Below are 15,082 nucleotides of genomic sequence, written 5' to 3'. Positions count from 1 at the left end.
GGTCCACACCGGTACATAAAGATCACCATAATTTAGAAAATGAATTGTGTGAAGTTCAACCTTATGTGGGTGAGGACCTCCTGCCTAATGTGTACCTTCAATTCTCAAACAAACCCTACATCATTTTAAATAAAGTGTTTATCTGTGAGTACTCTCTGATGTAAAAAAACAAACCTAGACCTACCATTCAGAACTTTTGGGGATTTTGTTTCCCATTCCCATCACATAAAGCTATTTAGGGTTACTGTCAGTTGACTATCTTCTCTCATCAGCTGAAAATAAACAAATCCCCAGTAGAAACGTTTTCTCCCATCCTCCTTTACTTCCTATTGCAGATCTGATTCCACTTCCTCAGCTCTCTATCACTCGGTTCATCTCCAGCTGAGGAAATGTGGCTTTTAGCCTCGCTGACCTCATATCACATGTCTCAGGAAGCTACTGCTGCTGGGTCAAAACCTAAAGTATAAACTTGCAGTTACAGTTTAGCTGGTAAACTCAAATTTGGCTGTGCTCATCGGCTCTGAGGTGTCATTATAGACTCTATGATATTTCAGTGGAAACGCTATCAAACAGGAAAGTGGGGAGTACAGTTAAAGAGTGCTGCCAATGTTTTAGCCACACTTGATGCCTGCTGTGAGATCATTGCCCTACATAAGTACAGCTTACATGTTCCAACTGAGGAAACTACCACTTTTATTTACTTACTTGGCAATTAAGAAGTCAGAGCTTGAGGGCATGTGAGGAAGAAAAATGCTTGGAGTAATTGGAAAAAGTTGATGATCTGACCTAGTGCTAACACTCACAGGAAATGATATAAAACCTGGAGAAGTACTGAAATAAAGTATTCTGTGATATTTATGTAATGTTCCAGGTATTCTAATGGCATGTTAGCAGTGTTGTAAAGTCATATTTCTGGCAGTCTGTGAGGTTGAATAAACAGAGAGAAGGGGACTCTGCAGCTCAGCTCTGCTCTGTTAGCGCACTTTAGGAGTTGATGTTCATCGATAGAACCTGGTCATAGTTTTGGAAATCAGGACTTCGTATTTTCCACTTCAAATGGCACGCAGCATTAATGCTGAGTAACAAATGAATAAAGTGCTACAATTTCAGTCACCTAAGGTAAAGTGGAAACTTTATCAAAGAATGCTCCATATGTCCTCTGATACTTTGCCACAAAGCAGATAATGTTTCAGAGGTGGTCGGGAGGTCAGGCAAGTCAAACAAGTCTTCAGCAGAGGTCCAAAAGTCCACAGATTCAGATAGCTTTTTGGCACCAAACCAGGGCTCATCAGGTTCAGACAGACCACAAGCAGCAGACTAACAATCCTCTGGTTCTGGTTCTTTCCTCCACTTTAAATGTGTTACCGATGTGATATTCAGTCTCGAGAAGGGCTCTATCAGTCCTTCTGTCCGCTGATACATATATGTGCAGTTCATGTATTCTATACCATCTATGGATATTTATGTTAAAAGGATAGATCTGATTTATGGCTGAGATTTGATCAGAAAATCTGATGAAGACAGATTTGACATCTTTGGCTGAGCAAGAAGATTTTACAACCAATGGACTCAAAAGACCGAAAAAGATCAAGGCCTGAACTCGCAGACCTGCAGCTCAGAGGAGAAAGAGGACTAAAAGGCCAGACTAAAGTCAGCTTTAGTGTTTCAACAGCTTTCTACTTGATCATCAGAACAAGTAAAACCGCTAAGCCTGTGTTGTCTCAACAGCAGCTAACCCTAACAACATTCAACAATAAATCACACAACAACTGATTCTGTCTGTGGCAGATTGGAGACCAGTGAAGGAAGATTTAAAGACATATTGAGAAAACTTCCCCACACTGATTAATTAAAGAATTCTTTTAATCCTATTTTTGAAGTTTTGAAATTGTTTGATGACCTGCAGTGTTTATGCAGAAAACACAAATTGGCTCTAAGCCCTTGGAGACAAACTATGGGTGTTTCATTTTACAGCAGGAGACATTTCAGTAGCAGTCAAAGGTTGTAATTGAAAATACCAGCTGTGGCTGATTCAGTGTGAAACCTACACAGTTGAAAAATGAAGCCAAAAAGCTGCAGTCACTCATGTGCCCACTAGAGTCTGGCTCCTAAATTGAATCAGTCCCCATAGACTTCCATGTTAACATGTCCAGCTGTACAACAGAAATAAACATGTTTACAGCCTGCTTCAAGTCTCTACAGTTAACTACTTCATATTTCTCATAATACACGAAGAGGAGGTGAACTTCTTATAAAGTTATGCATTATTAAGGTGCTTTGATTGACAGAGCTGTCTCTGCTAGGCTTCAGAATCTGAATCACTGAACGGTTGACTGTAACTGGTGCCTTTTGGAAAATCTTTAGTTTGCTGTGTGATACCGTCCAAGAAGTTTGTGCTGCATATTTGCTGAAAAAAAATCCTAGTATTTTATTTGTATATTATTTACTTATTAACTTGCTGTGGCCTTAGTCACACAAACATACAGACCAATCAGTGAACCCCTGGTAAACACCATACATGAGGTAGAAATATGCATTTGTAACATGAGCTGGTGAGGGTGGAGAAGCTAGCAATGTTAGCTATTAGCACTAGTGATTACCAGATTAGCTTAGAGAGACACATAGCACATTTATTTGGCAGAACTTAACAAAGACTTTACGGTACCAGTTCTTCATTGCACTATATTAACTTTTCACACATGACAGTAAGGTGTAGATAACAGCCTGCACCAACTTTTTACAAACTAGAGCCAGAGAAGTACACACTTGCACCACCTTGCAGTCTCATTCATTACTGCATCCATATTCATATCCACAGAGTCCAGCTGTTACATATTCTCCGACCACTTGTAAGTGGTAGTTGGAGGTTGGTGAAATTTGCTGGGTGCAATTGGTTGCAAAAAGTGATAACTTTCTTGTGATTGTTTGGTTGCTAGCATGTTTCTGCAGTGGCCCATTGTTTGTATCAGTCTATTTGCAAATGCTCACCGACTGGTCACCAAGCTGCAGTGAAACTAAAATATTCGATACAAGCTTACAGGGAACACCGTTCACCTTCAAAGTAAAGGTTGTACTTGTTTAAATATGTTTGTTGCGCGTAAGTAAGGCGTAAGTTTAACTTTAAAAGTCAAAGTTTTCCGTTTCTGGTTTGTGTTGGACTCTCTTGAGTTTCATTGCCGCTCAGCAGTTAGTTGGCAAGTCTTTACAGACACGTAAGTGTCTTTCATGCAAAATGTGTTCAACTGAGGTAATCCCTTAGATATCAAAGCAATTGCAAGCAGGTTTTTGTAATGCACTTTTTTTGGCAACAGTCAGAAAACTCCAGCAACCACTCGCCAACCGGTTGGTGAATACACATTTTCCCCCAACAACCAGTGGCCAACCATGGCTATAATGCTCAAGTCAAAGATTTAATAGAGTTTACAAACCAATGCTTTCTATGTAAACATTTAATATTGATATAAACAGGCAGCTATATAAATTGTTTCTGCAAAGCTGCTTCAATTTTAAACTGAAAATTTAAAAAATGTATAATTTGATTGGGAGTGCTTGATATGGCCTTTACAGCCCTGTATTTGTATAGCTTTTTCCCATATAATTGTTTGTTGTTGTTGTTGTTTTTTAAGAACTCTAATCCTTGGTGATTTGCAGTAACTCAACTACATGCTGTAATTCAAGCGCATGTTTAGACAAACGGTTTGAACTGTCAAAAAAAATCTGACAACACAACATTGGCAATGCTTTAAATACATAAAATAATCCCACCCGTGCACATTCAGCACCATTTTTAAGCATGTTAACGTTGGCGTTCAAAGCTTTCGCATGCAAAGCAAAAATGTGACGGCCATCCATTTTGGACGGCGAGGGTGGAAGTGTGGAGGATTATCAGCATGCACAGATAAAACATGAAATCCCCTTGATGGCCCACCAACAGAAACATGCAGAAAAGGAAGCAGGAAAACAAGACAGATAAATACAAACCGGGCTGGAACCTCTTTGCTCTGTCAGCAGTTTGAACGGAGACATGACAGAATCCTATTTGACTGAGCATAGAAGAGGGAGATTTGTGAAGTAGAAAAAGCAATGAATGAGTAGAGGGGAATAAAGATGGCCATTCCAAACACTGACTTTAAGGCTCATTAGAATTTTACAAACTCTGTTTTTCCTTATATACTGCATGCTGTGTTTGCACTAGTAAAACATGAATAAATGAGGACTGGATTAAGCCTTTCGCGCAGCACTGTATTTTATCATAAAGTTTGAAAGTTAGTTGTTAGTTGATCCGACTGAGAAACAGAGGGACACTGCACAGTAAAAAGCAATGTCCGATGCTGACCCACACATCAACCCCAACCTCCTCCCTGTGCTGATTTTGGAGCTCTTAACTGTCCTTTTCACCTTTTCTCCTGTTATAATTACTATGGACACTTGAGGACAATCATTTAAACAGAAATATTAAGAGCTACAGTTTTTTTTTTAACTGTTTTTAGCAAGGAGGACTAAATGTGCAAACTAGTTGTCCTATTTGTGTAGTTCTTTTAGCAGTAAGAAAACTTCTGTTAACTTCTTCATTAAGAGAAGCTCCATGAGCTCCATGAGAATAAAATGCATCATCATCCATTGCTCACATGTGTTGTTATAGGCTTGTTTTTAAATCCTCAGAGATCCAATCAAAGCTTAAAATATCTGTTTGCGTATACGGGCACTGGATTCCCATGCCTGCCTGCGACTTGAAACAGTGACCTTTTGCCTCCCAGTTCTCCTCTTAGCTCAGATACAGCATGTCTGATACTCAGATAAACCATTGAATACATTCTTCTTCCTCCAGACAGTTTAACCAAAGTCGAGAGATAACAACCGTCTCATTTCAGGAGCACAGTGTGTGTGTTGCAATTACACTGAGTTACATGAGTGACATAAACCATAATAATAAGAAGGGAAGCCATTTGGCTGTAAACACGATGACTGGAGGAAGGTATATTTGGCACTAGACAGAAAGCGAGTCAACAAAAAGAAGGAAAACAAGCACTTTGATTGTGCTCTATCCTTGGACATGGCATTTCAGCCTGCTTTTAGAGCTTCCTATTCATAATCCCTAAACATAAAATGCCACAAGTTAAATGGAGGAAGCAAAACCCATATAGTACACAATATTTTGTTTTTTAAACATGGCAGCTTAAGGTAACAATTTATTTCTCAGTTTATGAGAGTTTATTGGCCTTAATTATAGAGTGGGGTAATCCAGCTGACTTGGCAAACCTTCAGCTATTAACAATATTCATATAGTGTAAATTAATTGGTGCAACAACCTCTAAACACATGGCCTCAGTCTTTTCAATTAACAATATAGCACTTTAATCGATAGACCAATTCATTTTTGTTGAGTTGCATGCCATAGCAGCATGTACTACAATAAAACAGATTATATATACTGTTGCTACTGTGTAGCAGAACAGCATATATTCACCAACTATTTCATTGGGTACACCTTGCCAATACTGAGTTGGACCTGCTTTTGTCCCCAGAACTGTTTAATTCTTCATGGCATAGATTCCTCTAAGAGTTTGGTCCATATTGGCATGACAGCATCACACTTGCTGATCTGGTGACTGTGGATGCCATTTGAGTGCAAAGAACTCACTGTCAAGCTCAAGAAACCAGAGTGAGATGATCTGAGCTTTGTGACACGGTGTGTTATCCTGCTGGACGCAGCCACAGAAGATGGTACACTGTGGTCATAAAGGGATGGTTGTGGTCAGCAAGAATACTCAGGCTGTGGTGTTTAAAGCTGTTGAATTGTTGGTGTTGACTTCAGTTCTGCCTTTGATCCTGGATAAACTAGCACTGAAGCTCCTGGGACACCTGGAACTGTCCACGTCACTGCACTCTTATGACTGTCTAATGACAGGAAAGAATTTTTAAATATACTGATACTGAGGAGGCCAAAATATGTCAAAGAAAATATCTCTCAGTCCATTACACCATCACCACCAGTCTAAACATTAATACATGTTTTCATGTTGTTTACACCAAATTCTGAGCCTGCCATTTGAATGCTGCAGCAGAAATCGAGACTCATCAGACCAAACAACGTTTTTACAATCTTGTCCAGTTTTGGTGAATTGTAGCATCAGTTTTCTGTTCTTAGCTGACAGGAGTGACAGTGTGCACTTTTACTGCTGTTGAGATGCTCTCCTGCAAACCTCGATTGTAACAAGTGTTTATTTTAGTTACTGTTGCCCTCCTAACAGCTCAAAGCACCCTGGCCATTCTCCTCTGACCTCTGAAATCAACAGCACATTTACAGCCCAGAGAACTACTGTTCACTGGACTTTTTCTCTCTGTTTTGGACCATTCTGTGTAAATTCTTTAGGCGATTGTGTGGGGAAATCACAGTAGATCAGCAGTTGCTAAATACATGCAAGTTTACCTACTGAAGTGGCCAATGAGTGTTGTTTTTGTTGACTTTATAGTTTATTTATATTTTTAAATTTACACACCATTAGCATTGTTAGTAGTAAAAAGGTAAAAACCTCGAAACAATATCAGGCTGCTCAAAAAGAGAGCAACTACCTAAATCTGAGTTTAAATCAGGAAGCACAACAGCAGTGAAACGTGCAAAGGCCATGAAGTTTTACTGCAGATATACAGCCTTTAAATTATATTTTTTAGCTGGGAGCTGCTGGGATTTTCCCACCCTGATTAAAACTTTGGAAACCAAACACAAGTCAAACAACACACAAGTTGAATTACAAAGAGTTTAATCCCAAAAATACTTTTTCCTTTTTTCCTGTTTTGGCTTGTAATACATAGTTTGGTCTTGCTGTATCGTGGCTGTAACACTATAGTACTGTATCATTTACATTGTCTGAAGTAGTGGCTGTCATGCAATGTTGGACACAGCTCGACTTAGCAGAAAGATGCCACGTTCACATCAGAAATCCTGACTGTAAAAAGAAAGAAAGAAAGAAAAAAAGGTAACATTCATGTCTTCCCACTTGAGCTACAGGTATGACAACACAGTCACCTCTACAGTGTGACTAAGGTTCGACAGTTTGTTTACTTTGTAGACATCAAGCTGCAGCACAATAATGCTGCTTCATCTCTTCTTGTCTTTCATCGTGAATGTGGCATCAGAGAACAGTCTGTACAAGACATTCAACAGTCTTGTCATTTAAGACCAAATGCTAATGTCAGTGACTTTTTATGGGCTCCTCAGCAAGTTGGCTTTCAGGTATGTGAAACATTATGTTGATGTTAAGCTTTATGGTTATTTCTCACTCTGTAAAATATTTTATGAGCAGCTGAACAGGTTCCAGCCTGTTGGTTTGTTTCACTTCTTCACTGTGACAGGAAGACACTCGGCTTCTCGACTGTCCACCCATTGTCACCCCAGGGAATTTTGACAAAGCTGCTAGCATCACACAGGTTGTCCTCTGCAAAAGCCAACAGTGCTGTTCAACAGAGGTTTATCAAACTTTGTGGTTTTTTGGTTAGTTTGGCTTTTTATCATTTCCTGTTTTTTTTTATTTTATTTTATTTTACATGGCATTTGGTGACTAAAAATAATATTGATTTGGGATGAAATATCACATCTCAATTAGGACTGTTTGACTACGGGGGGAAAACAATTCCAGATCAGCAGAGCTGAGTTGACATTTTGAGTTACCTCAAAATGTCAAGTTATTTCCTCAGTTTTGAGTTATTTTAAGTTTTAGTTTTGAGTTATTATATTTGAGTTAAAATTTTGACTTTGTATGGCTGTTATTAGTATCGCTGTTATTTAAAACAACAACATTGGGACTTTTAAAACATTCTGCGCTTGAGGAACAAAAATTGTATTTGCTGTTTATTTCCAAACAGCTGACTAAAAATATCCATTCCTGTGATATCAATGCCAAATTGTGGCATCTCCAAAATACCAGCAGCTTTGACAATATGTAGATTTTTGGCACCTTGGAGATGAAAACAGGTTCTGAACACGTGTCCTTTCACTGCCAGGAGGTTGAATCAGTCTGGGATGCACTCATAACACTTCTCAAGCACTCTGAGGGGCAGCTGGTTTGCTTTAGAGCAACTAAAGGAGCTAAAAATGACTCTATATGCTGATGACTATGTCATGTTTTGGTGTAAGATTTCTGATGGTAGTTTGATTAATTGGTTGTGTGATTTCCCTTCCATTCAGCATTATTAGCTATAACTAAATTTAAGTTTGAGAATTTAAGAGAGAATTTTGTGTGAAAAGTAAGAGTAGATGGATGCACAAATAATATAATCAGTGTTTGCTGTATTTATCAGCCAACACTAACAACAGTTATATTAATCTGCAATGTCCAGTTTTTATTAGGTAAAATTAATCTTGAACTATAGCAAACATTACATATAATGGCTTAAATGGACCCACAGTGTCCATGTGCAACTCTTGTACCATCAAGCCGTATTATTCTTGCGGCAATATTGCATTAAATACATAAAAAAGTTGCATATATAGCTGAAAAAAGTTGAACTGTTAAAAATAGGGAAAAAAAACCAGATGCAGCATTAGTAAAATTCTCTAAAACAGATCAAATCAGCTTGTCACAGAGCAGAAGGCCTTCAATTTGACTTCCGGAGGAGGGATAATCAAAGGTGGTTCCACTGAGGAAGACACAGAAAATGAGCAAGATGAGGGATGAGGAAGAACTGATTTCATATAGCTCAAATGCATTCTATATAACATAGTTTATTTAATTATTTTCCTCCTAAGCCAGTCATACCAGGTATATATATATATATCTCAGTTTGGCAGGGAAGGCTGTAAAAAACAACAACAACAAAAAACCCCACCAAAGCAGAGTTTCTGTGTCATCTCTTGGGAATCATCTTTGGTGTAACACCACCTCGCAGCTCTAAACACTGATCTGTGCATGAGTGCATCCCTAATCACATTTACAGCAGCCTTCTCACATCTGTGCACAGCACAGCAACAGGGAGCTCTGCCAGTGGATCAATACACTTTATAAAACATCTCCGCTACAATACACACATCCCCAATGAAACAGTCCTATTAATACTCCTCCATCAGGGAGAGTGCAGCGAGAGCCACAGTGTGCACAGACACAACTGCCTGTGAAGAACATTAAAACAGTCATCTACCAAGGTAAACAATCAATATTCTTCCCATGAATCTGACTTTAATATGACTATTTTTTTTTTTTAGAATTTATGCTATTCATGAATATACTATATAGATTTCATCTGCAAATACGCATTCCTACAGGAAAGTATGGATGCTAATGAGTTTATATGATATGCATTTTCAGCTCATTTTGCATCTCTATGAGTATATTTTCCTCCGATATGGAGACTTGCAGTATTTCTGTGGTGTTTTTTCTTCTTTCTTTTTTTGTTTAATCCATCCTGTTTCTATAGATGGGATATGTCATAGTTTATTAGCCATCATCCAGCCAAAGCCTGGCATCACTGCTTCTTTTTCTTCTGCTTCAGTGACTTCCTCCTCTTCACAATCATCTCGTACAGCTTGTCCATGCCCTCGTCCAGTCCCTCTCCGATGATGGCGCAGGCCGGCTGGACGTGGTACGGTGTTGAGGGGCTCAGCTCCGCCAGAGCGAGCTGCCTCTCGATCTCCCCGACGTCCAGAGCCCGGGGCAGGTCCTGCTTGTTGGCGATGACCAGCAGCGGCGTGCCCTGGTTCTCGGCGAACCGGGTGATCTTGTGCAGCTCGGTGCGAGCCTCCTCCAGCCTCTCGGTGTCCACAGAGTCTACCACGTACACGATGCCGTCAGTGCAGCGGCTGTAGGACTTCCACAGGGGCCTCAGCTTCTCCTGGCCCCCGACGTCCCAAAAGTGACAGCTGATGCCCCTTGAGGCCCCCGCGCCGCCCAGCCGGATCCTCTCCGTGTTGAAGCCGATCGTGGGGACCGTGTTGACGAACTCGTTGAATTTGAGCCGGTAGAGGACGGTGGTTTTGCCCGCAGAGTCCAAGCCGAGCATGACTATGTGCAGGGACTGGAAGGCAGCCAGATTGGAGAAACTATTCCCCATGTCTGCAGGCTGGGGAGGAGAGACAGCGTGCACTCCCACAGCCCCACAGCAGCGAGCGAGATCACCGCAGGGGACGCTTAAAGGTCCCGGGAGTGATCCATCGTGGGTTATTAAAACGCGTAAAAATTAATACGGCTTCTCCTCTCTCAGCAGAAGTTGGGGGCACAGCCCCTCGTTGCGCGGCGGCACTCCGGCAGCAAGAAACGCCGCAGCATCCCTGGACTCACTCCAACTGCATCTGCCCTCCACAAATTGTCAAATCACAGCACGTACAGCGGCTGCATGCACTCTCGCGCACCACACTCGTCTCCGCATCTGGCCGCTTGTCTCCGAGCAGCTGCCTTCATGTAGTGGCACACAACACACGCACGAAGTGATGAAGCGTGACGCGTGGATCAGCCACTGAACGCTGCCATGGAGAGACGCGTCAAGTCAGACGGGAAAAACACAATAAAATCTGGCTTCCGGTTACGCGAAAGGGCTTTAAAAAATAAAAGCCTTTCACATTCGTGAGAGCAAACCTGCCAGCGGGGTGGATAAAGGATCTTAATATGAAAGGTGTTCAGTCGCCTTTCCTCTGCGCAGGGAGGCGTCCTCAGCTGTGAGATTCTGACACCTGGTGGTAAAAATGCGCAACTACAAGCAGCTGTGACTTTATGAGTGCAAATATAAAGATACACTAATTGTAAGATAGTATATATAAATATAAAAACATATCAAAAATGGTTTCCCCCAGCCTGCAGTCAGTAATTTAAGTGACTGCCACTGGCGCCATAAAACAAAAGAAAGAAGAAGGCAAATAAAGCCTGGGATTAGATGGAAGGATGGACAGTGAGTCAATATCGACCAAATATTACCCAGCACAGCTTGAAGTCATGAAACATGGCCCTTAAATTTGGAAACATCTAGAATGAAGCATCAGCTGGCCCCAACAGACGGACTCACAGAGAAGCAGCTAAAAGTTATTCCAAGCAGTCAGTAATTAGTTTCAACCAAAAGCAACACTCACATGGAGGAGGATTCATCTTCACTGTGTGTTTGAGCAGTGCTTCCAAACAGGTGTTCAACTCATTTCTTTATATGTTTCTAGGAAAACGGAAAATAGGTGGAGCGACTTATTGAAAAATGTGCAAATATACATGGAAACACAGCATACTAGGCAATTCTAACATGTTTGAAAGTCAATATTTGGTATGATCACCTTTAGTCTCCTGCTAGATGTAGATGACCAACTTCTTTAGTACATTAGCAAGGAAAGCTGCGTCGATGATGGAGAGGTGATGTCAGTGCTAACCATCTAATAAAACAGTCACGCTGACCAGATGCCGGCTCAGCAGCAATTTCAGATTAGCATCTGTGACAATGACTGAATGTCATATGTTCAGCCAGCTGTTTTGCTTTTAAAAAAAATCAAGAAGCAGGCCTGTTTTCTTTAAAAATTCAGAGATACGTGGTCCTCACAGGAGAGCCACTACAAATGTAAGTAACGGAATATAGAGTACTTAAAACGAGATCCACCTTTAACATATGCAGCAGTTACAGTAAAACATTTAAATAAATAAATAATTTAACAGTGATGAGGAAGATTGTTCTGCAGAATTATTATTATAATGTTTTTTACTCTATGCACAAATTTTCCAATAAATAAATCCAAAGTTTCATTGATTAATTTTTGTTGAAATGCTGAGTGACATACAGATGTGTAGTGTTCAATATAGAGTTATTGTTATGGAAGGAAAAATTCACCAAAAATGTTCCAAAACAGTTTCCTCTCTCTTTTTGTTTATGTATATCAGCTGTTAACTAAATCATAAACTATGGTTTAATAAAAAAAAACAACTAAAAGCAAAATTAATATAATTTCATCATTTAGATGTAATTGTCTTTATACACGTTACTACGCAAAATAAAATCATCAATCGTTGCAAAGAATATTGGGACGTTGATAAGGTTTTTTCTTAGATTTAAATATTGGAGATCCAAACGTGAACACTGCACTGCATGTTCTGGCGTCTTAAAAATATAGAGGTTGAAACCTGCCAAAATAATAATAATAATAATAAAAAACAAAGAATCAATGCTATTAAATGCATAAAATAAAAAAATAAAAATAAATGTAAACAAGAGTTATTCTATATGTCTCTGTTTTCTTTCTTTTATCTGCGTCTGTATTGATTATTTCATTTATTAATTCTGAGTGATTTATTTGTTTATTTCCTTGTTTATTTAATTGTTTACATTTTTCAATTTTGGCAGCTTTGGTATTGCATAAGAAAATACAAGACGCACCTCATCAAACAACATAAACATGCCTTGTCAGATTTTTTGTGGTTTGCAGGTAAAATTATTTTTACATTGTTCATGTTGGAGGGGATGCAGACTCTGACTCAGATTCTGGTTTGGAGCAGGTCTGCGATCTGTAACAGAACTGACACCTGATTGGTTTACACTAATGATCTAACTCTATGCTGTCTTTAATTCATCTGTAAAACTAAATGAACATTAAAAGTTGTCCCAGGATAACAGAAAATAATAATGTGCCTTTTAAGCAACAATAATCCAGAATTAATGCTCCTTTAATATTCTCCTGTCTTCACTTCATATGGAGATCATTACATTTTGGCCATTGTCCCCATAAACTTTGTTACATACATGTGTTGCTGGTGTTAAAAGTATAAGGCATGTGATCATTTAACATGTGCACCACTAGATGGCGGCACAGTTTCTCATTGGAGTACCAGCAGTTTTCTGTAGTCAGAGGAAAAGTTTGCAAACACACACACACAAAAAAAATCAAACTGCTGTTCTTTTTCTTCACGACAGTCCAAATCTAAGCTGCTTTTTTTCAGGAAAAAATGTAAGCTTAGCAAAGTGAGTATTTTAATTCACATAAAAAAATATTATCCTACATTCAAAGCTTCTAACAAACACTCAGACTGACATCGTGCTAGTGACACATCTTTTCAAAGCTCAAAAAGAGTCCCCAAACCTGTTGATCTTAATTTTCATAGTCTAAAGTTTTTACGTATCATGGTCAGTATTGTGACAGCCCTATATGTGATGGACTCAACTCGACTAAATAAGAAGCATTAACAGTCCATTGTTACTTTAAGATGTAAAGGTTAATTTGTTTGGGTAAATTAAAAGCTTCCTCGAGCGCAGCTGGAAAAGCCATCGAACGCTCTGATGAAAGTGGCTCCCTCAGAGGGCCGCCTCCGGAAAAGAGCATCAAGAACTGGAGTTCATCAGAGTTACCAGCTTCAGAAAATCACCATCATCAATCCCCGACTAACAGCATCTAAGATTAGAGTCCACATCGAAGCCCAGAGTTCAAGCAGCAGATAGCTCTCAAGATCCATCCATCGGTCCATGTGCCCATTTTCTGCTGCTGTTAGGAGGAGACGGTGTGAATCAGGCCTTCATGGTAGCCAACTGAGGCCAAGGAACAACTACGGAGGGAGTCCAAGAAGCACAAGGAGTGGCCGTCAGAACAGTACAAACATGGATTATGATGAGTCCAAACCTACATCCAGGATGAGGGAGAACTACATCGGGATCATCTATCTATCTATCTATCTATCTATCTATCTATCTATCTATCTATCTATCTATCTATCTTATTATACGAGAGCACAGCATAGCACAGCATCCCTCCAGATATAAATGACTATACGTTGGCTTTGTCATGACTGACACTCATGCTTCAGTTTGACTGCAACAACAACTGCTCACATTGCATCTTTACAGCACCTGTCGTACCTGCTGCTGATCGGATATGATCTGATAACAGCTCTCATTGTGAGCCTTCATTAAATTCCACCCCCCCCCCGGGCACAAATAATTCATCTAATTAGCCAGAAGAAGTGAAAGCAAGTGTGTGTGTGCAGCAGCAGTGTTAGCAGAGGGGAAAGAAAGCCAGTCCCTAAACGACAACACAACCTGAGTCATCAAGACCCGACTAATTGTCCTCGCTGTCCTCCTCCTTTATTGATTTCCCTTTTATTACTGCATTCAAGATCAATAAAACGAATTATATACAGGGTGTGGACACGCCCGCGTGCGCACACACACATACACACAGCTTAACTTTATAAGACCACAACTCACTCTAATTGCGGTCCTATCTCTCTTCCTCTCTCTAACTAGGCTGGATGTCTCTCGCCCACCGCCCACGCCGCCTTCTCATCCATAAAACAAAAGTCTCCCTCTCTGATTTACTTCTCATTTATTCCACCGTCTCCTCCATGTTCCACAGGTAACAGATGACGAGCTGCAGACAGATGCTGAGAGAGCCTCAAACAAGCTGTTTAACAATCAACTGCCAACTTTCAGAAGAAAAAGAGAAAAAACACATTTATAACTCAGATGATGTAAAATGAATTAGATACATAGGCTGACGTGATCTACATCTCAGAGGATTTTGAGTCCTTGCAAAAAAGATTTTCTTAAAAAAGTACCACCAAATTAAAGTACTACCAAGGTAAAATATGTAAACATGATAAAACTAGGATGCATTGTGGACACTTCAAACCTGATCTCTTTAGGCTGCACTGGGAGGCTTTTAGGTTACCCATGACCCAGCAGTGTGAACGTGGCCCTGACCACACTGTAGGACTGCCAACTCAAATGATGTAAACCACTTACACTATACTGCCCAAAGTATTCAGTCACACACCTGAAGGATTGAATTCAGGTGTTGCAATCACTTCCATGGCCACAGGTGTATGAAATGAAGCACTTAAGGCATGCAGATCGCTTCTAGGAACATATGTGAAAGAATGGGTTACTTGAGTTCATCGAGGTTAGCGGGCATTCATTTATTCACAGCTCTCTTAAGGTCCTACCACAGCAATAGTCAGGTTCAGGTTCAGGTTTGGACTTTGACTGGGTCATTGTTCTGTTTCATGACCAGGCCAAGCTTTAGAAGTCAGACAGATGTCCTCACATTTGACTCTAGAATACTTTGGTATACAGAGGAGTTCATGGTTGACTCCGTGATGCCAAGGTGCCCAAATCATGAGCTCTCCACCACTGTGCT

The 15,082-nt window shown here is 40.1% G+C and overlaps 1 protein-coding gene across 1 annotated transcript; it reads right to left on the bottom strand.

Moving 5' to 3' along the window:
• Nucleotides 1-6,744: 6,744 nt before the first annotated feature.
• On the bottom strand, nucleotides 6,745-10,493 carry arl4ca (ADP-ribosylation factor-like 4Ca). Its single transcript, XM_040051638.1, has one exon. It carries the CDS (start codon nucleotides 10,042-10,044, stop codon nucleotides 9,460-9,462), a length of 585 nt encoding a protein of 194 aa, XP_039907572.1. The 5' UTR covers nucleotides 10,045-10,493; the 3' UTR covers nucleotides 6,745-9,459.
• Nucleotides 10,494-15,082: the final 4,589 nt, after the last annotated feature.

The sequence above is a fragment of the Simochromis diagramma genome, unplaced genomic scaffold (genome assembly GCF_900408965.1).
Source record: "Simochromis diagramma unplaced genomic scaffold, fSimDia1.1 OVJJ01000107.1, whole genome shotgun sequence".
NCBI lineage: Eukaryota > Metazoa > Chordata > Actinopteri > Cichliformes > Cichlidae > Simochromis > Simochromis diagramma.
The sequence above is the reverse complement of the archived record's forward strand: the minus strand, read 5'-3'. Positions and strand labels throughout refer to the sequence as shown.